The sequence below is a fragment of the Heteronotia binoei genome, chromosome 14 (assembly GCF_032191835.1).
Source record: "Heteronotia binoei isolate CCM8104 ecotype False Entrance Well chromosome 14, APGP_CSIRO_Hbin_v1, whole genome shotgun sequence".
Taxonomy (NCBI): Eukaryota; Metazoa; Chordata; class Lepidosauria; order Squamata; family Gekkonidae; genus Heteronotia; species Heteronotia binoei.
In genome coordinates, this window is record NC_083236.1 from 2,326,599 (window position 1) to 2,347,876 (window position 21,278).

The following is a 21,278-nucleotide window of genomic DNA, read 5'->3' on the forward strand; positions in this document are numbered from 1 at the left end:
GACCAGCCTCTCTTATGCATCTGTAAGAGATGAATCTATAAATCCCTCTAACAGGGTTGTACTAGATTTCTGAATCAAGCCATAGCCAAGAATGCTTCCCCTGTAGGAAGTTGTTTGAATAGAGATGCAAATGAAAAGGGTAAATGTGCTTCAATGATAGCTCCCGTGTGAATACTGTGGAGGGGAAGTGGCTTTCTTGATTTTGTCAGCCAGATCAGCAACACTTGTGAACAACATTACAGTTTCTTACTTGTATCAAAAACCAGTCTGGACTCCATCTGTGGCTGCAGCCAGCAGCCTTCTGCAAAGTGAAATATCTCAGGCAGGCAGGCTGAAAGTCAAATTAGGTTGGAGCTCTTTGTTATTAAGGTCAGTGTGTGGCATTTTATAGGTTCCCTAATGCCCTGTCAAAGATGCCAGCCCAGTTCCAGTAGGAGAATGTCGCTTGGTCTAAACGAAGCTCTCTGCTTCTTTCAGTGGTTCTCTGTGGGAGTGATTCCGGCAAGCAGGGTCCCACTTGGATGTGAATAGATGCTACAGGCTACAAACATTTCTTAACTATGAGGAGCTGAAAGTACTGAGCAGAGTATATTTCCTTTGGGAAACCTGACAACTCAAGGGGATTTAATGTTTTAATACCCTGCTGGAGCAGGATGAATGTAAAAACCCAAAGTTCAGGTTTTGGCAGCTCAGATTTGAGACTTAGTGGATGAAGAGTAAGGAGCAGGCTCTTCTTGGGAAAGGAACAAGCTGCAACTGCCACGCAGGAGAATCACTGATGCCCTTGTAGGTGGGGGAGGGGGGCCTATCAGAGTTTCCAGGTTGCAACCGGGGCTTTTTTGGGAGGGGTTACTTTTAATTCTCCTGCAGTGCATGGTGGTGATGCTGCACATTTGACTCAGCTTCTTACTAGTCTCTGCCACTTCCACCTGCTAAAATGGGGGTTCCAGTCTGCCCTGCATCAGGCAGAGAAAACTGTCTAGGGGGCAACAAAGCAATTCTTCCTCCTAGCAGAGAGGAATTCCTGGCCCCATCTCTGTGCTTGTTACAGAAGCCTGATAAGCAGAAGCTCAAGCAGATGAGGTTCCCCCTCCCACCACATTAGGGAAAATGTCTTGTGCCTAATTCCCTCAAATCAGGATGGTATGAAGGCTCTGATGCAAAGCTGGCAGGTGTAGCCTGAATCCTGTTCCTTCGCTTCATTGTGTTCTGTGCCTGTGTGGGCAGCCTCCCACCAGTGTCTTGAAGGTCTCTTTCTTTCTGGGTTTTTCCCCAGGGGCCTCCATTCTTCTAAAACTACTAAGTGAGCTTCGCTAGCTATGTTGTCTTGGGATTGGGGGCAGATGCCATTGCCTCGACATTCATACACAAACCCTAAAGGAATGTGAGAGACAGTATAAATAGGAAGGATGTTTCCATGCCCCCCCTAATTAGAAGAGCTGTGACAACTCTGGAGAGACTGACAGCTGAAAGCCTTGTCTAGACTCTGCAGATCTGCAGGCAAGTGGAGCAGGCGTTCTGCTTGGGAGGAGGGGCTGATATGAATCCAGCTCACATGCGGCACGTTGGAAAGCAGAAGCGACTTCTGGTAGCAGAGAGATCATTCTGTTCCAGAGGAGATGGGAAAGCGTTATCATCAAAGGGCTGGTGACCCTCAAGTTCTGCAGGAGACAACATGAAGGACCTTTTAGCTGCAATATGCCACACTGAGTTAGTTGTGTATTTTGATCAGAAAATGTGCACATCATAAAAGCTGAGTTTATCCAAAACAAGTAGCATCCGTATTTAAGATCATGTAGTAAAGATTACTAACTCCAGCCCCCTTTAACCCCACAGTTAGGTAGGAAAAATCAAATACATAATTATAGGATGGGGGAGACTTGTCTTGGTGGTAGTCTGTGTTAAAAGAATCTAGGGGTCTTAGTGGACCATACGGTGGACATGAGTCAGCAGTGTGATGCAGGGGCTAAAAAAGGCAAATGTGATTTTGGGCTGTATCAACAGAAGTATAGATCTCGTGAAGTTTTGGGCACCACAATTTAAGAAGGATATAGACAAGCTGGAACGGGTCCAGAGAAGGGCGACGGAGATGTTGAGGGGTCTGGAGACCAAGCCCTATGAAGAAAGGTTGAATGTTTAGCCTGGAGAGATGACAAGTGAAAGGTGATATGATCACCACCTTCAGGTACTTGTGGGGCTGTCATATTGAGGATGGTGCAGAGTTGTTTTCTGTTGCCTCCAGGGCCAGGTCTACCCATTTTTCGAGCGGAGGCAAAACTAAAAAATGGTGCACGCAGCCCACTCAAAAAATGGTGGTGGGGAGTGGGCCTGCCACCCCAGGCAAGGCACTCCCAGCCCCACCTAGCAGCCCCAGTCTTCCACCACCACCATCCCCGGCGCCTGCCCCTTTTTTCTTTCCCAGGTCTGAGCACAGACCCAAAGGAAAAAAGAGGAGGGGCAATACAAACACCTCCGGGACACTGTCACTTTCTCCTCCCTGGATCTGTGCACAGAAGGGGGGAAAGTGTTTGTGCCATCCTCAACTTCAAGGAAGGCGCAAACACCAGCGGGATGCCCTCACTTTCTCCTCCCTGGGTCTGTGCACACAGACCCAAGGAGAAAGGGGGGAGTGGAGTTTGCACCGGCCTTGGCTTCAAGGACGCCACAAATGCCACTGGAATGCCCTCACTTTCTCCTCCCCAGGTCTGTGCACACAGACTGAGGGAGGAGAAAAGGGCTGGGGCAGCATTTGTGCATCCTCAGCTCCGAGGACGGCGCAAGCACCCCTGGGACACCCTTACTTTCTCCTCCCCCCAGTCTGTGCACACAGACTGGAGGAGGAGAAAGGAGCAGGGGCAACGTTTGCGCCCTCCTCAGCTCCAAGGACAGTTCAAACAGCACCGGGACGCCCACACTTTCTCCTCCCCCAGTCTGTGAACACAGACCCGGGGAGGAGTAAAGCATGGGTGGCTGGCCAATTTGCCCCCCCCCCCGACGGCACCAGGGGCAGGGGTTGGACTAGATGACCCTGGGGGTCCCTCCTATGATCTATGCTTTTGTATTTCCAGCATGCCACCCATGCCTTTAGGGTAGAGCATATTATCTTTCCATGCATGCTAATCATCTGTATCACAATAGCAACCCATACCTACTTTATGGATCGAATATGTCAGCTTGTGTTCAATTGCTTCCTATTGATACTAACCATATTGCCTATACTGTTTATTTGTTCAAGACTAACCTCTTTGCTCCTTAGTAGAATGTGAGGTATGTCAGAGGGAGGCAGAGGAAGGGAGGGGAGCCTTGGGCGCCAGGGGCAATAAATGGCTGGCAGAACAGAGAGAGACACCGCGCCTTTCCCAGGCCCCGCAAGGCCGCCAGGCGGAAGGGGGAGTGTGGATGGTTCAGGAAAGGCAGATAACAGGCGTGTGAATCAAACACCTCTGAGAGAGAAAGTAACTTTTGTTTTAAGAATGATTTAAAGGGACCTGCCTTTGATGTACCCCAATATAGGCCAGTACCCAGCCAATGTATGTTATCACTTTCAAAGGTCTTCTCCAGTAGAAACATTGTATAACCAATAAAGAAACTTATTTCTGAAGAAAGAGTTCTTTTATTCTGGTATCTCAATGAACACTACGCTGACAGAATATGCCAAGTTCTTGTGTTGCTTCATAACAGAAGTCACAGATATATAGAAACAATTATATGTGGCTCATAATGAGAACCCATATTGGATAAATACTATTGCTTAATCCAGTTATTGATTACCTACAGCATGAAACCATGAGTATAAACAAAAAAGTAATATAGAAATATGACTTTCTTTATCTGGGATCATGATGAATTAGAGCTTTTTCCATACATGACCTCAAACTCCATTCCGTTAGCTGAATAGGCAAAACATACTCAGAAACTGTTGGAAACAATATATAACAATGCTATAAAGAATGTATGAAAGTAATGAAATGTTACATTTACCAAAAACAATATAATTTGTTATCACGTAACTATAACATTTGTACATTGTTTCAATTGTTAACATAAGAGAAGCCATGTTGGATCAGGCCAGGGGCCCATCCAGTCCAACACTCTGTTTCACACAGTGGCCAAAAACCCCAAGTACCATCAGGAGGTTCACAAGTGCGGCTAGAAGCCCTTCCACTTTGTCCCCCCCCCCCCCCTCCAAGCACCAAGAAGACAGAGCATCACTGCCTCGGACATAAGAACATAAGAGAAGCCATGTTGGATCAGGCCAGTGGCCCATCCAGTCCAACACTCTGTGTCACACAGTGCCCAAAAAACCCAGGTGCCATCAGAAGGTCCATCAGTGGGGCCAGGACACAAGTAGCCCTCCCACTGTGCCCCCCTCAAGCACCAAGAATACAGAGCATCACTGCCCCAGGCAGAGAGTTCCAACATAAGATGAATAAAGTCCATTCCAACCAGTCGCTAGTTCTACATAGTCTGTCGTTAAATGCAGTAGAAATTTATGATGTCCATAAATGCAAGAACTCTTGAAATAAGGTTATCCTTATGCTTGGACTTCCTTGAGGGTCATGAAGTATCAATGAACCAAGGATCATATAACCCAACAAGCATTTGATATTCGCCATTTTGAACTCTCTTTGTCAGGAGCTGACAATCTTGTTAATAATGTGACAAGTGACAACTGGTTTCAACAAGAACTTTAAGGACGGGATGCAGAGACATCTTCCAAAATTTCCAAGTAGCAAATCAATCACTTCAGCTTTAGTTCGGCATCCAATTTTATGGACTTCATAAAGTTACACGATATAGTCATATGATAAGAAATCACATTGGTTTTTGTAAACATAACACTTTATTACTTTAATACATTTGTTATTGCATTGTTATATATTGTTTCTGTTGGCTTCTGAATTTGCTTTGGCTTGCCTATAACTGTGTTGCCAGACCGTTTATAGTTAGCTAACTGGGGGCTTTTCCACAAACGGTTTTTTCATCGGTTCTGGCTCTATACTGCTTCAGTTTATTCCCTGATTTCCATATTCATTTTTTTCCTTTAAGTTTCAATTCAGCCTTTTGTTTCCCCCCAGTTTTTTTCCAAGTCTTTTGAGACCACTGTTACCCTGGAGTTGTTCTGGAAGCCAATTTTGTTGGCTTTTTCCCAGCATGTAATATTTCTGTATGTTTCCTTTGTCCCACCCACCTCTAGTCCACTTTTCAACTATTGGACTGTCATCATTAAACCACTCCCTTTCCCCCCCGTTGCCCTGAATACAAGTGATTTCAATTTTTTAAGGTACTAAAACATCAATATATCTTTTTAGTGCTTGGTGCTTGCACAGGGGACCTTTCCTTCCTTTCTAATTTAAGTTCCATCATGGGGATGTAAGAAAAAAGGTCCCACAAGGGAAGAAGCTAGAGACAGAGGTTTTTTGAGAAAAATTAAATCTGCGAATTCAGAGAAGCTGCTCAAGCTGTTATCACAACACTACAGTATTATATCAATATTTTAGGGCCTTTTAAAATATAAGGGAGTTGCCGTGACCTCACTGATGACAACAGTTCTTCCTTGCTCTCTCTCTCTCTCTCTCTCTCTCTCTCCGCCTTCTGCAGGAATGGGGTAATAATGTTTGCTTACTTTTAAAAAGCAATGATAAGGTAATTTACATAAAGCATGTTTTAATATTTTAATAGTGCTATGCAAAGGCTTATTACATGGAAGGTCTTCTCTGTGTTATAGCTGAAAACAGATGGTCCATTCTCAAGTTTGAAAAAGACCATGGCACTTGTTTGATGATGACAGATGTTGTTAGATGATGCAACTAAAGATGGGCACTATGAGCAATGAAACAGGAACCTGTTTTCCCAGTTCATCAGCATTTCTTGTTTGGTCTCTTAACATCCTTCAACCAGACTTCTCGCCGTCAGAATTCTTTGTTTGGCTCCCAGACAGCCCAAGAGGCATACATCAGATGCAGTTCTCACATTGTGTTCTTCTGTCCACTTGCAGCCCGACCCTGCAGGCCGAGATATCTCTATTCTTCCCATTTTGGAACACTGTGAAAACACACACATGACCATTTGGCTTGGCATTGTTTATGCCTACAAAGGCCTGCTCATGGTAAGTCTGTTCTCTGTTTCTTCCTTAAGAAGTGCTCCTGCTTTTCAAAATAAAATCCATTCTAGAAAAGCTTTTTGTTCAAAGGAAATACAGTCCGCAGCTAGTAAAGATCTAAATAGAAACTGTGGCTTCTTTCAGTGCTGAGCTATTTATCACTAAGTTCTCCTTGTACTTTGGTAAACCTGAGTTATGATGCTTTAAAAATGACTGTCTTTGTATTGCTTTATTATATTCGATTTCGAACCACCCTCCCCTAAAGGACAGGGCTCAGGGCAGTATCACATAAACATAATAAAAACAGATGAAAGCCAATAAAAACACAGCAGCAGCCTAAAGACAGCGCTAAAAATTCCTGCTGGTGCCTCATGGGGATGTGCTGGAGTGGGAGTGCCAGGAAGATGGAAGTCCGTCGCTGTCTCGACCAAATGCCTGGCAGAACATCTCTGCCTTACAGGCCCTGCAGAACTACATCAAGTCCCAAACGGCACAGATGTTATTAGGCAGAGTTCCACCAGGTTGGAGCCAAGGCAGAAAACACCCTGGCTCTGGTCCTAGAGGTATACCAGGAGAGGCAGTCCTGAAGATATGTAGGTCCCAGACTATTCAGGACCTTAAAGGTGAACTTCAGAACCTCGAACCTGATCCGGTACTCCACTTCAAGCCAGTGCAGCTCACACAGCACAGGATGGATTTGTGCCATATGTGGAGTCCCCATGAGGACCTGCAAAGCCACATTCTGTATCCATTGGAGTTTCCAGGTCACCCTGAGGGGTAGACCCACAGAGAGCGAGTTACAGTTGTCCAGTCTGGAGGGGACCATTGCAAGGATTCCCGTGGCTAGATCAGGGCAAGACAGGTGGGGGGCCAGTTACCTGAACTGGCACAGTTCAGAATGCCAGTCTGGCAGCATTAGTCACCTGGGTCTCTGTTGTTTGGGAGGCATCCAGAATCATACCCAGATGATGTGCTCTTGAGACAGTTGATGCCAGTCTCAAGAGCACATCATCAAGAGCAGAGAGTTGAAACCCCAAACCGGAATCTCCGTCTTAGAAGGGTTCAGTCAACCAGCTGTCTGCTAACTGCCTTGCACTGACTACTTTCACATAGTAACCACCTGCATTCTAAAGCTGTATTTCTCACACATGCAGCATGATTTTGATGACATGAAACCACTGACAGGAAGTGTCAGGAGATCTGGGGGAAAGTGTCATCTGGACAGAAGTGGCACTCTGCTGTCTTTCTCCTTTTCACCTGGGAGGGGTGTGATGAAGAGGTGTCTGGAGTCAGTGCCAGTATTGCCCTATACAGCCCTCAAAGGGACCGCCTGCTTCCATATGCACCTGCTCATCTGCTCCCTTTGTTTTCGGAGGCCCTGCTTCTGGTGCCCCCACCATCTGATGCTAGATGGGCCTTCTTGGTCATAGCACCAAAACTTTGGAACTCCCTCCTCAGGGAGATTAGTCTGTGACAGAGTGGGTGAAAACCTTTTTTCTTCCATTTGACATTGCCTCCAGCATCAGGTAAGAGTTGTGGCTCAGTGGCAGAGCCTCTGCTTGGCATACAGAAGGTCCCAGGTTCGACCCCCAGTGGCATCTCCTGTTCAAAGGACCAGGCAGGGAACAATCTGGAAGGCTGAAAGGCTCATCATCAAAGACACTCTGAAACTAGTGCCCCCCCAAAACCATTGTTTTTTCAGGGGTGTTGAACTCCTTTGTTATGAGAGTTGGATCTAACATAAATGAGACCTTTTTGGGCCGGGCCATGTTGAGCCAGGTACTGGGTGTACCTATTTAAATTAGGTAGCAGAGATAAAAACTTTAGAAAAGACACAGGCAAACACAACGTTTGTTTGTTTTTTAAAAAAACTTAAAATAAAACATGCTCAAAACATTAGCATTTGTTGGTCTTAAAAGTGCTTTCTTTGTATTTCTCTCATGGGATTGAGGGAACTGGCCAAAGGAAATTTTGGCTCATTTCTTCCTTCCCCAGGGGACCGGGGGGGGGGGGAGCCTCAGCCAATAGAAGAAAGAGAGACTTGGTTCAGTAGCTTTGCTGTGGGATTGAAAGAGCCTGGTAAAGCAAGCTTTCCCTCCACCCCCTTCTTCTCTAAGGAAGGAGTCTCTGCCAATGGAGAAAATACAGGTTTTGCTTTGTAGCTCCTATGCGATTAAGCCTTGCAAAGCAAACTGTTATGTAGAAGGAAGCAAGAGAGAGTGAGAAGGAAGCAGATAACAGCTGGTTGCTGGGGGGGGGGCTGATAGGAGCCCTCCGGGAGCCTGTTTTGGCCCCCGGACCACATGTTTGACACCCCTGGTTTACATATTGCAAACGTTGGCACCCAAGCAGAGACAGGCATCACAGGTAGATTTGGACTTGGGGAAAAGAATGATACAGACAATTATTTGGTACAATTTTGCCGAGAAAATAATTTTCTTTTTTTAATTTAAATTTTATTATTATTTATCTTTATACACATTACATGTTAATAAAAGCTTATAGAAATGATACAGAATAATAAAATAACCAAACTAAAGGCCAATTAACATTTAATCATAAGCTCCAACAAAATTCTAGTTATATAATTTGTCTAACCAAAATTAAATATACAGCATCTCCCTGTATAGAGCATTTATTGGAATTATTTCTTTCTCTGCCAAATATCTTATAAAGGGAAATCAGATAGCAAACCTTTTTTATTTCAGGGTCATTGTTTGTTATATTGTATGAAATTTTACTTAAAATAAATTGATCCCAAATATGATTAAGTCACAGAGATATGGTAGGTGGATATTAAAATAGTTTTTGAGTCATGAATACTTGGTTCAAGCAGCACTTATGCACTTGGACCTATCCAAACGAACTACACCATAATCTGATTGACTATAGCTATTGACTATATTCTGACTATATTCTGTTGGACTAGATGGACCAGCTCAGTACTTGCTGCCAAGACATATCCAGGCACCAACTATGGCTCAGATCAAGAATTACTGGTGGCTCAAATCAGAGTCAGACTATGCAACATCAAAAGGACAGTAATACTAAATAAGTCTGACATCACCAAAATCCCCCCCACATACACAATTGAGGTTTAAAAAATAGGCTTGAGCTGCTGGACACTGCAGAGAAAATGCCTCACGAAGTGTGGCAGGAAATGCATTTGACAATCGTTGAAATAGCAGCTGAACATTTACCATACAAGAAGACGGGGAAAAGTGCAAGTTGTCAAGCAATGTATACTCATTTTATATTGTAGAAGCCAGAGTTTAGAATTGTTACTTTTGCATTAAAGAATTCAGATTGTAGAGTTGTTACTAACCCAGAATTAAATGTGGGCAGCCCCCACCTTTCTTCTTTCGCTTTTACTAACAGATGCAGGAATGTCCTCTTTAAGATAAGACCTCCTGGGACTTGTTCCCAGGCCCAGCCAGGCCTGAACCCAGGATGTGCTAGTCGCAATATAGATAAGGAGCCCAGCGTGTGAATTTCACACGTGAATGTAGAATTGTTTATAGAACCTTTGATGTGCCATTTTAAAGCATGTATTCTAGTGCTACAAAGTATCAGTTCCAATCTTCAACTCAAAGTATCAGTTCCAATCTTCAGCTCACATGGATTATCAATAAACCTGACTTTGTTTCAAAATCCAAGGACTGGTTATTTTGAAATCTCATGCTTGACACAAGTGGCTCCTGGACAGAACCTCCCCCCCCCCCAAAAAAGCCCCTTGATCTTAAAAGGTGGGGCCAGCAGGTCAGTCGGCTGCCAGAAGCTCGAGACCTTCCGCCTGTTGGCAAGCCTGGAGTTCCTGCTTCTTTGTACCCAGCCGGAAAACTCTGTGAGAAGCAGAGGGACCACTGCCCCTTTTCACTCTCCCTTCCTGCTTGCTGAGCTGGAAGGGAAAGAAGAGGAGGCGGGGCTGGCAGGCCCAGTCTTCCTGCCTCTTGCAGCCGGCCAGAGGACCTGTGGCCTTCCCTCCCTGCCTCTGCTTAAGAGCAGCCCCCACCATCCCCCCATGATTCAAATTGCATGGGAGAGGTGGGAGGAGCAGCTGCCAGCCCCCCCCCCCCAGTGTGATTTAAAGGGCCCCCTGATCAGCTGGTTGGCAGCCCTTTAAATGGAGCGAGGAGACCTCGGCTGCTTCTGCCCCCCCCCCCCCATGATTTGAATCACAGGGGTGGGAGGAGGCCATGGCAGAGCCCACTGCAACGGTGGGGAGGAGAGACCACAGGTTGGAGGCCCAGACTGTAAGTTGGGGGCAGGGCCCCCACAGGCCCCATGGCTACCACCAAATCAGTCCATCCAGTCACATGATCATCTTGACAAGTACTCCTCAGCTGATGCTGCCTTTGGCAGGAGAAGGTGACAGTTGTTCAAACTCTACAGGATGAATTTGTCCAGCATAGCAAGACAAGGCTCCTGTCAAGTGCCTTACCATTTTTTATTATGAATAAGTCTTGTCTGCTCGTCGCTGCCACCCTATGCTTATCTCCTTGTAACAGTTATCCAAATTCCTTACACTGGCTGCCAGGGTTGGTAAGGGAGACCAAGGTCACGCCACCAGCCAAGAAGCACCTGTGAAAGGGATGTTGTGGGGAGGGATGATGCTTCCCGCTTTCTTGGTCCCAAATTTTGCTTCCCACTTTTCTTTAAAGATGTAACGGTTTGGGGTAACCTATATAAGGGGCCAGATAGCCCGCCATTGCCAGTCTTTGCAAAGACCTTCACGCCTGCAATCTGCTGTCGAGAGTCAATAAACAACCCTTTATAAAGTGGACTGTTTGTGATCTTTGAACCGTGGGAGTCCTGACAGCTGCCCTTTTTATGCAAACTGCTCCGTCCAATTAGATTTTCAATGGGGGGAGCCTTCTGCAGGGCTCCCCTCCTTCAGAAGTGAGGCAAGTGAAGACTGGAAATGTGGGGGGTGGCACAGTCAAAGTTCAGGACTTTGAAATCCAATTCATATGAGTAAGGTATGAATCAATCAGTGATTAATCAACAGGATTATATTGAAGTGCTCAACTTTGGCTGGATCATGTCTTAGGTTTCCATTTGTAGGCATAGCTGCTTAAAGCATAATAATATATTGTGTTTTTACTGATCATTTTAAAATTACAGCCTTTTTCTTCCTCTCCCCCTCCCCCCAATTGCAGTTATTTGGTTGCTTCTTGGCCTGGGAAACTCGCAATGTGAGCATTCCTGCTCTGAATGATAGTAAATATATCGGCATGAGTGTTTACAACGTGGGCATCATGTGCATTATTGGAGCCGCAGTTTCCTTCCTCACGCGAGACCAACCCAATGTGCAGTTCTGCATTGTGGCACTAGTCATTATATTTTGTAGTACCATTACGCTCTGCTTAGTCTTTGTCCCTAAGGTAAGTGATAGATTTACTCTGAGTCTTGATTTTTACATCATTTTTTTAAAGGATGCTTAAATTCACTTCCTGAAGAATCATGGTGCAATTCTTCTAGAATGCTTCCACATTCAGAAGCAAGAAACCTGTGAAGGCTGATGCTGGGGGGCTTTGCTTGAGAGAGGAGGCTGAATCAGATGGATTCTTGGTCTGATCAAGCTTGGCTGCTGTGCAAAGGCTGCCTACTTTGGGCTGAAAATCTTGCCCACATTGCTATGTGAATGGGAAATTGCCATGGAATTTACCCTGAATTTAGTAGCCTGTGTCGGTTTTGAAGAAGAAAAATCTAAAAAGGAGGAATGAAACAACTGTAGTTTTTAAAATTATAGATTTAGAGGGGGGGTGGAAATCTATGGAGCCCTGTTATTCCAGTGATGCAGGAGGCTGTACTGATTGGATTAACTTTTTAGACTGCTCCAGTGGTGTTAGAGCTCCAACATGGCCCAAAGGGAAGGAATCCACAGCGAGGTTCCCTCCTGCTTGCACATCACTCTCGTTTCCAAGATGGGGGGTGGGGTTCGGGGCACCAGTTTCTTCTGCACAATCCTGCAGTTCCAACAGTGCCTTGGAAGCTTGCCATGCCATGGAAGACACATGGTGTGTTAAGAGAGCTTTACTGATTTGTTGAGAAGTGGCTAAATAACCATCTCATGTATGCTGAGACTGGCACACAGGGGGAGACTGCTCAAAACTCCAGCATCTCAGATTTTATCTTCCTTCTTTACAAAATAATGGCATAGATATCAAGAAAAAGGGGGGGAAAGAAATATCCTTCAGATTTCCCCCACTGCTTTTAACACTTCCAGTTAATCACGCTGAGAACCAACCCAGATGCTGCAACTCGGAACAGAGGGCTCCAGTTCACTCAAAATCAGAAGAAGGATGACTCGAAAACATCAACGTCTGTCACCAGTGTCAACCAGACTGCCACAACTCGGTTGGAATGTCTTCAGTCAGAAAACCACGAGCTGAGAATGAAAATTACTGAGGTATCGCTAACTGTGCACTTTGGTTATAGACTGGTCTGTCCTGTGGAGATTGCATAGCTTCTAGTTGTATACAGCCAGGAACCTGTCCAAAACTCAGAGTAGCTCTTTGATCAGAGCTTTTCAAGTTTGAGCCTAGCAGAACTGTGGAGACCCTGACCCCCCATCACATCCTGGCCCAGCGGGGGTTGTTTGCATATTAGGCCACACCGCCTGGCCGGGGAGCAGGGGGCTCCTGCAAGATGGGCTGGGCCAGGCAGAGCTCCTCTCCCGTGGGGCCTGGCAGAAAAGGAGCCCTGCAACCTGGCTCACTCCGCCCAAGAGGTCTCCCGGAATTTGCAAAGCCAGAGAGGTCCCCAGCTGCTCCAAAGGGCCCCTCAGGCCTCATATGCCAGCCGATTGCCATTACTCCAGAATAGATCAGCAGGCATTTGGCAGAGTGGCTCCTGCCAGTTATTTCACAACATCATTCAACAAAAAGATATGCCTTAGTCATTTCTTCAAGGTCTCTCTGGATAACACTGATGACTTTTGCATCCGTGCAGTTTGGGAACAAAAAGCTTGGCTTTTGGCACAGAGAATCCCCCCCTGGGAATGCTGCCTCAGACTGCACATGCTCTGTGGGGGGTGGGGGCGGAGTCACATCTTCCAGCTCACTTCTTTTCCATCCATTGCAGCCTTGGCTGCACTTGGGGACTTCTCTCAGTAGCCTTTCTTCTCAAGAGCTCCCTTGTAATTCCCTTGAAAATAGTTGCTTTCTCCAAAAATACACAGACGGCCACTCAAGCAACAAGGACATGTGTCTTTGCTGCAAGCCAGGCCCTGTTTCTCCAATCAGTTTGAGGTGCTCCCAGTTTGGTGTAGTGGTTAAGTGCACGGACTCTTATCTGGGAGAACCGGGTTTGATTCCCCACTCCTCCTCTTGTACCTGCTAGCATAGCCTTGGGTCAGCCGTAGCTATTGCAGGAGTTGTCCTTGAAAGGGCAGCTGCTGTGAGAGCCCTCTCAGCCCCACCCACCTCACAAGGTGTCTGTTGTGGAGTAGGAAGGTAAAGGAGATTGTAAGCCACTCTGAATCTGATTCAGAGATTCATAAATCTGCAGTCTTCTTCTTATAATTCTTTGAAGGGACCATTTTAGTGCAGGGTAGGTAGGAGTGCCAGTTCTGGATTGTAAAATACCTGGAGATTTAGGAGAGGAGTCTAGGAAGGGGGGGTTTGGGGAGGGGAGAGACCACAGTGGGATATAATACCCTCCAAAGCAGCCATTTTCTCCAGGTGAACTGATCTTGGTCACCTGGAGATAAATGGTCGTTCCAGGAGGTCTCCAAGTGCTACTTGAAGGCTGGCAACCCAGTGTTAGAGAATTCAGCACTGTGTGATATTAATATGAATGTGTCTGTAGTGCTTTGGAATATTCAGTATATCTAATTCTCAACTTAGCCTCATATTTGGATACTTAAATCTGGAGACTAGGACCATTAACATCTATGCCAGATCCTTCTGCAAACTTGAGAAAAGCCCCAAGTTGCAGAAAAATCTGCAATCTGAAAAAAAATACATTGCAGGGTTAACCTCTCCCTAAAATGACAGAAGTAGCCCCTGTGGCTTTAAGAAATGGATGCCCTCTGAGTGGCCATTGTGGAGGTTGCTAGGCAATCACCACAACATTGCCAGCTTTCTGCTTTCTGTCAGTAAAAGGTAGGGGGATGGAGTGGAGCCCTTTCTGATGGTGTTTTGGCCTTGCAGCTTACCTCTGTTTCCCACTTGCCCTGTCCTGGAGGGAGGACTCACTGGGGCAGGGCCTAGCAGCAACCACCAGGTGACTTGCTCACTACCACACAATTTGCGTACCTGCCCAGGCCCAGTGGCAACCAACTGGGGAGGCGGCTCACTGCTATTTGACTGTGGCCACCACATGAAAACCAATAAGAGTGTCAGACTAGGATCTAGGAGACTTGGGTTCAAATACCCACTGGACCACAATTGGGTGATCTTGGGCCGGACACTCAGTCACAGGGGTTGTTGTGAGGATACAGGGGAGAAGAAGAGAACAATATGGGAGAAAGGGAAAAGGTGGGGTATAAGTTGGCAAGAAAGGTGGGGTATAAATGAATTAAATAATAAACAAACAAAGCTGAAGGAAGGGCTGGTGAATGGGAAGGAGTGGAAGAAGCTGGGAAAGGTGAGGATGGGGAGGCCTGCCAGGAGAAGGGAAAGAGGGCATAGCGGTGGGGGGGGAGGGCAATACAGGGGGAAATGAGGCACCTGCAAGGCCTTGCCAGTTCCCAGTTTGTTATCTAACTACCACTTTTGACAACTGCATAAGGTAGGTTTTGTTTTTATCTCCAATTTGCAAATAATTTAAGAGATAAGAGCTTCCCTGAATCAGTCTTCCAAGTTCTTAACAGAAGTCAGATTCAGTCCAGAGATTTTTTGATTGTCTGTTCAGCATCTTAATCATATTCTGTCTACATTTATTGTCTCAGTGACCCTTATAATATCCCTGTTAGTGAGGGTCAGTATTATTATTATTCCCAGTATTATGTTGTGTCAGGCTAGCCACATAATATGTGTGCAGGAGCGGTTTATTCACACATAACTGCTGGATTGCTGGGATCACAATTCATCCAAAGTTGAGTATTTTCTACGATTGCTGGTATGATAGGAGAGTTGCATGTTTGCTTCAGTTTCCCTCCTTGACTAGGGTGGGAAATCACAATACCCAACTTAGATGGGTGTTCTGCCTCAGCTCTTCTGCATGATGGCAGCTCAGGAGGAAACGGGGGGAGGTAGCTCTTTGGCAAATGGGTATTTTGGTCATCCCTGTTAGGAGCTTGTGGATTTGATGTGAAAAACCTTCTGCTCTCTCCCTTAGAAGTATTCTTTGAGTTTGCCTCATCCCCTTCATCCATGTGGACCTCTTGCCCAGCTGATGCAGAGCTTTGGGCTGGGATGTCACAGAATGCAGATGACGCCCAGCTTGACCTGCTGATGGGCGATCGGCTGGAGGCCACCCCAGGAAATCTGACAGAAGAGCTAGAGGCTGTGGTGGAAACAGAATCCTTCCAAGACCTCTGGAGGTTCTGTGCTGGGACTGAGAGATTCCATCTTGCCGTGCTTGGTAGTGTGCTCTTGAGACCCGCACCAGCCGTCAGAAGCCTGGGTGTGATTTTGGATGCCTCCTTAACAATGGAGGCCCAGGTCACTAATGTTGCCAGACTGGCATTCTTCCAGCTATACCAGGTGTCAAGCATGTTGTTTCTTTTATGGTTTGTTTATATTAATAGCTGTCTTCTAGTGTGTTGCACATCAAAGCCATGTAACCTCTGCTTTAGTTCTCACTTGCAGCAAATGCAGGAATGTCCTCTTTGAAGATAAAAACTTTCTGGGAACATTTTCTCAGGCTCAGGTCTGAACCTAGGATGTAGCTAAACCGCGATAGTAGATAACTTAACAAGCGTGTGAATTTCACACGCTGGAGTAGAATTCCTAAGGCCGCTTTGATTTGTCCCTTAAAGCTGGTAGTCTTGAAGTACAATGTATCACTTCCAATATGGAGCCTTTCTGAGCAGAATGGATTATCAATAAACCAATACTTTGTTTCAAAATCAAGGACTGGTTATTTTGAGATATCATGCTTGACATTTTGGAAGTGATCCCTTAAAAGTTCAACTGACCTGGCAACTTTCAAGCTGAATGGCTGAAAGAGCACCAGCTAACAGTAAACCGATTAATCCGTTGGAGAGGATAGAGGTACGGATCCCCCCTTGGCATGTCATCAACGCAAGACAAGATGCGGGGCGCGGGTCCCCTCTACACGTACAGCAATTGTTCATCACCCCCCAGAAGTGGGAGCCACAAACGTCCACTACCCTGATGGACAAAGCTCCAGCCCACAGGGAAGTCATCCTGACGAGACCATCCCGTGGAGGTCGTGGTGGCGGAGCACCAAGGGGAGGCCACGAGGGCTGCCCTCTGGAGGAGGGGGATGGACATAAAGAGCCCCAGCCCGAGGATGGCAGTGGAGCGCCACCGGGTTCCGACTCTGAAGGGGAGCACGGAGGAAAAGACCCAGGGGAGCCAGACATCCTGGAGAGAGGAGATGATAACCATGATGAAGGGATTGAGAGACGAGATCCAAGCCAACGCCGCGTTCATGGCGCGGGAGATGCAGAGGCAGATCAACCGCCTGCTGAGACTGGACCCGAGGGGATTAATGGGGATTCCAACAAGGGCACCGCCGACGGCGCCGTCTGCTCCACCTGTGGCACCCCCGGCTCCACCTGCGGGGCCATCTCCAGTCCTGGGGCAACCAGCGGCCCAGCCGATATTACCAGATCCCCGGGACTATGGGAGAGAGAGAGACCTAGACGCCACCTTTGATGGCGACCCAGAAGAAGTGGAGTACTTCTCGATCCAAGCCAATAGCTACATGCACTATTGGGGGAATACATTTCCAGACGAGTTCAGCCAAGTGGACTACCTTGGGTCCAAGCTGAAGGGAGCAGCTTGAAGATGGTACATAAGTCTGTACGAAACCAGGGACCCTGAGCTAGACACTGTGGCAGGGTTCCTATATGCATTGCTCACCCAGTATGAAGACCCCCTGCAAGAAACCCGAGCTATCACCGCACTACGGGAGATGCAACAAGGGGTGAAGTCGGTGCGTGAGTATGTGGCCAACTTCAGAGCCAATTTGGCCAAGGTCCGGGGTTGGAGTGAATTGATGAAGATAGAGCAGTTCCAGAGGGGCCTGAACGCGAGTCTGCTGGATCAAGCTCTGCAGCAAGCGCGCCCTACCACGTTGGAAGTGTGGGTGCAATTGGCAGGGGAAGTGGAAACCAACATGAAGAGAGTGGCCCTACAACGTCAACTGCAGCAAGAGAGTAAGGGGGGATGTGAGTCTTGGTCGGGGGCGAAGCCAGATGGGAAAAGGGGCCCGCAGGCGGGGGGAGCCACCAACCCCCCCCCCCGTGCACAAGTGCTATCGGTGTGGGGGCCTGAACCACCTGGCAGCAGATTGCCCAGAGAAACCTCGAGGCCCGCCCTTGCTCCGAAACCTTCGACAGTGACGCCCAAGAGAGCATCGACCTGATCCAAAGAGTCAGAGAGGGGGAGCACCGCCGCTTCCGCAATTCCTGATGACCTGAGCGAGATGTCCTGGGAGATGGAGACAGCGGGAAATGAGGACGACCTGCACTGAAGGGTGCCAAGCAGCAGTTCGTGGATCTAACGCCACCATTGAGGGTAAGAATAACTGGGTCTTTGTTTTTTGTCCCATTGACTTTACTAAACCCGAAGCTCAAGAGGTTTATACGCACCCAAGCCCTAATTGACTCGGGGTGTACGAGGGAGATAATTACTCCCAAATTGGTGGATGCCCTCGGACTCACTCGAACCCCGCTACCCCCTCCTATTCAGTTTGAACAGATGGATGGGACTGTGATGAGGGGTGAACTGTGCGTGGAGCAAACCCAGAGGGTGCCAGTGGGGATAGAGGATCATTGGGACGCGGAATTATTTGTAATTGCCCCTTCGGCTTCCTTTGGTATAGTCTTGGGTGTAGGCTGGTTGGCCAAACATGAACCGGACATTAAGTGGGGGGATCAAACCATTGACTTTACAGACAGTAAGTGCAAACACCACCAATGGGTTGGATCGTGGGGACCCGAACCCCCCCCCTAGAAATGAAAAGATGTGTGTGGCGGTGGAGGAGGTCCGAGCCATCCCCAGGGAATACGGAGACTTGAGAAAAGTATTCAGTGAGGAGGAAGCTAACGAACTCCCTCCTCACCGGAGCACGGATTGTGCGATTGAACGCATTCCCGGGCAACAGCTGCCCAAGGTGAAACTATACTCCATGGGGTGGGCGGAAAAGGCAGAACTGAGAAATTTCATAGAGAAGAATCTTAAAAGGGGCTTCATCCGCCCCGCAACAGCCCCACATGCAGCGCCCGTGCTCTTCCGAAAAAAGAAGGATGGGAGTCTTAGACTTTGCATGGATTTTCGTGGAATAAACGGAATTTCATCCTCCAATGCCTACCCCATCCCCCTGATCCGAGACCTGTTAAGTACGGTCTCTGAAGGGACAATATTTACTAAACTGGACTGCTTATTTCAGAGTGCGAATTAAGGAGGGGGACAAGTGGAAGACAGCGTTTAACACTCCAATGGGTCAATTTGAGTACTTGGTGATGCCATTTGGATTACAAGGAGTGCCCGGGGTGTTTATGAACGTCATAAATGAGGTCCTGAAAGAATACCTGTACCAAGGGGTGGTGGTGTATCTGGATGACATAATTATTTATTCAAATGATATGGAGTCACACGTGAAATTAGTGAGGAGGGTTCTTTCTACTCTGTATGAGCATAAACTGTATGCTAAACTGTTGAAATGTGAGTTCCACAAAACAGAGTTGGACTACCTGGGGTTTAGAGTGTCAGGGAAGGGACTGGCCATGGACCCAGCCAAAATACAAGCGGTTTTAGATTGGACACCCCCGAGGACATGTAGACAGTTACAATCATTTATCGGATTCGCAAATTTTTATTGGACCTTCATTCAGAGGTTCTCCCAAGTCATGTTGTCCCTGGCAGATCTCTTAAAGACCAAAGGGAAGGGTCTGGAAGCGAAAAAACCAGGAGCTAAGTTAAAATGGACTCCCACGTGCCAGCAAGTGTTCGATAAACTAAAGCAATTGTTCACGAGCGAGCCGGTGCTGAGCCACCCCGATGAGCTTCAGCCCTTCATGGTACAATGCGACGCCTCCGATGTGGCCATAGGAGCAATATTTATGCAGGCGGACGAAGAGGGAAGGTTGCGCCCCTGTGCCTACATTTCCAAAAAATTCTCCCAAGAACAGCACAATTGGTCTGTGTGGGATAAAGAAGCGTTTGCAGTAACTTTCGCCTTAAAAACATGGTGATCCTGGTTAGATGGGGCGAGAGTGCCATTTGAGATCTGGACTGATCACAAAAACTTAAGAGGCGTTAACGGGGTGCCGAAAACTAACTGAGAAACAAATCCGGTGGGCAGGATTCTTTGCCAAATTTGATTTCACGCTCAAGCACATCCCGGGCTCGAAGAACTTTTTAGCAGACGCCTTGTCCCAGCTGCCTCAGCGTGACAGCCAGAGAGAGGAGGTGATAGACTCTATCATATCCCCCAACCACATAGTCGGTCACCACTCGCTCCAGAAAGAAAAGAGAACCAGTAGAGCCTTTGGGGGGGGGGGGAACCGACTAATAGAAGAGGCCGAACTAGAAGGGGGGGGGGAACCGGAGGGGCTTAGTAAAGGACCAGGCAGTTTTTGGTACCATGAGGGAAAGCTCTATGTGGCCAAAAGCCTCAGAAGGGAAGTGCTACAACACTGCCATAATAGTAAACTCTCAGGCCATTTTGGATATGTGAAAACCCTACACTTGGTCAATAGACAATTCTGGTGGCCACAGATGAAAAAAGACATTTCCGAATATGTATCTACATGCCCGGTGTGCATCATGGCTAAAAGAAGGGGGGGAAACCTCCCAGGTTATTACAACCGACTAAAACAGCAGAGCGCCCCTGGTCCATTGTCTCCATGGACTTTATTGTAGAAGTACCTGCCCCCCAAGGCAAAACAGTGATTCTGGTGGTTGTGGACACTTTTTCAAAATAGGTTCACTTTATCCTGTGCAAGAAATTACCCAATGCAAATAAATTGGCGTATTTGTTTTTCCAACACGTGGTAAAAGTACACTCATTCCCCGATAAGGTCATTAGCGACAAGGGCCCACAGTTCGTTGCCAACTTCTGGCGGGAGTTTTGCAAACTAACTGGAATGGAGCAGGGCTTGAGCTCCGCATACCATCTACAGACAGACAGTCAGACGGAGAGGGTTAATGCGCTTCTAGAACAATATTTACAGTACTATGTAAACTACCAGCAAACAAACTGGGTGGAGCTGTTGCCTTTTGCAGAATACGGGTACAATAACAGCATTCACAGTTCTACTAAAACCTCTCCATTCAAACTCATGAACGGGTATGAAGGGAAACCATTCCCACTCCCGCCGGGGGGCAGTAGCACTCAAAACCCCTCGTCGTTCGAACAATTGTGGGGGACTTTGGGAAAAGAGTGGAAGGTGATTCAAGAGAATCTGGAAACTGCCAAGGAGGAGTACAAAAAACAGTATAATAAAACGCATGCGCCAGAGTGGGACTTCAAAGAAGGAGAGACGGTTTTCCTGTCAACAAAAAACTTGCCATTACCACAAACTTTGAGAAAACTGACGTTTAAATATTTGGGACCTTTTAAAATAAAAAGAGTAATAAACAAAGTAACTGTGGAATTAGGGTTACCCAAACTGTTCAGTAAAATACACCCTGTTTTCCATTGCAGCCTTCTACGGCGAGATCCGGGGGCTACAAGCTGGCACCCCCGCCCACCGGCGCCCAGTTCAATTCAAGTGGATGGTCAGAGTCACCATGAGTGCAAGAGATATTGGATGCTAAAATAAAAAGGGGACTGCCTCACTTCTTGATACAATGGAAGTATTTTTCCCCAAGTTGCGATGAGTGGGTAGAAGCATCCAATGTCTGAGCCCCAGTACTGGTGAAAAGATTTTACCTACTGCACCCAGACAAATCCCGAGCAAGAGCTTGGGGGGGCAGTATGTCAAGCATGTTGTTTCTTTTATGGTTTGTTTATATTAATAGCTGTCTTCTAGTGTGTTGCCATGTAACCTCTGCTTTAGTTCTCACTTGTAGCAAATGCAGGAATGTCC

General features: G+C 47.0%; 1 protein-coding gene across 1 annotated transcript in view; it reads left to right on the top strand.

Annotated features, from left to right (window-relative positions):
* The window catches only part of GABBR2 (gamma-aminobutyric acid type B receptor subunit 2), an 824,150-nt gene that overhangs the window by 765,688 nt on the left and 37,184 nt on the right, over positions 1-21,278 (top strand). Inside the window, exons 14-16 of the mRNA XM_060254061.1 lie at positions 5,999-6,109; positions 11,263-11,487; positions 12,333-12,515. Of these exons, the coding sequence (XP_060110044.1) occupies positions 5,999-6,109; positions 11,263-11,487; positions 12,333-12,515 (519 nt within the window). The remainder of the gene's footprint in view (positions 1-5,998; positions 6,110-11,262; positions 11,488-12,332; positions 12,516-21,278) is intronic.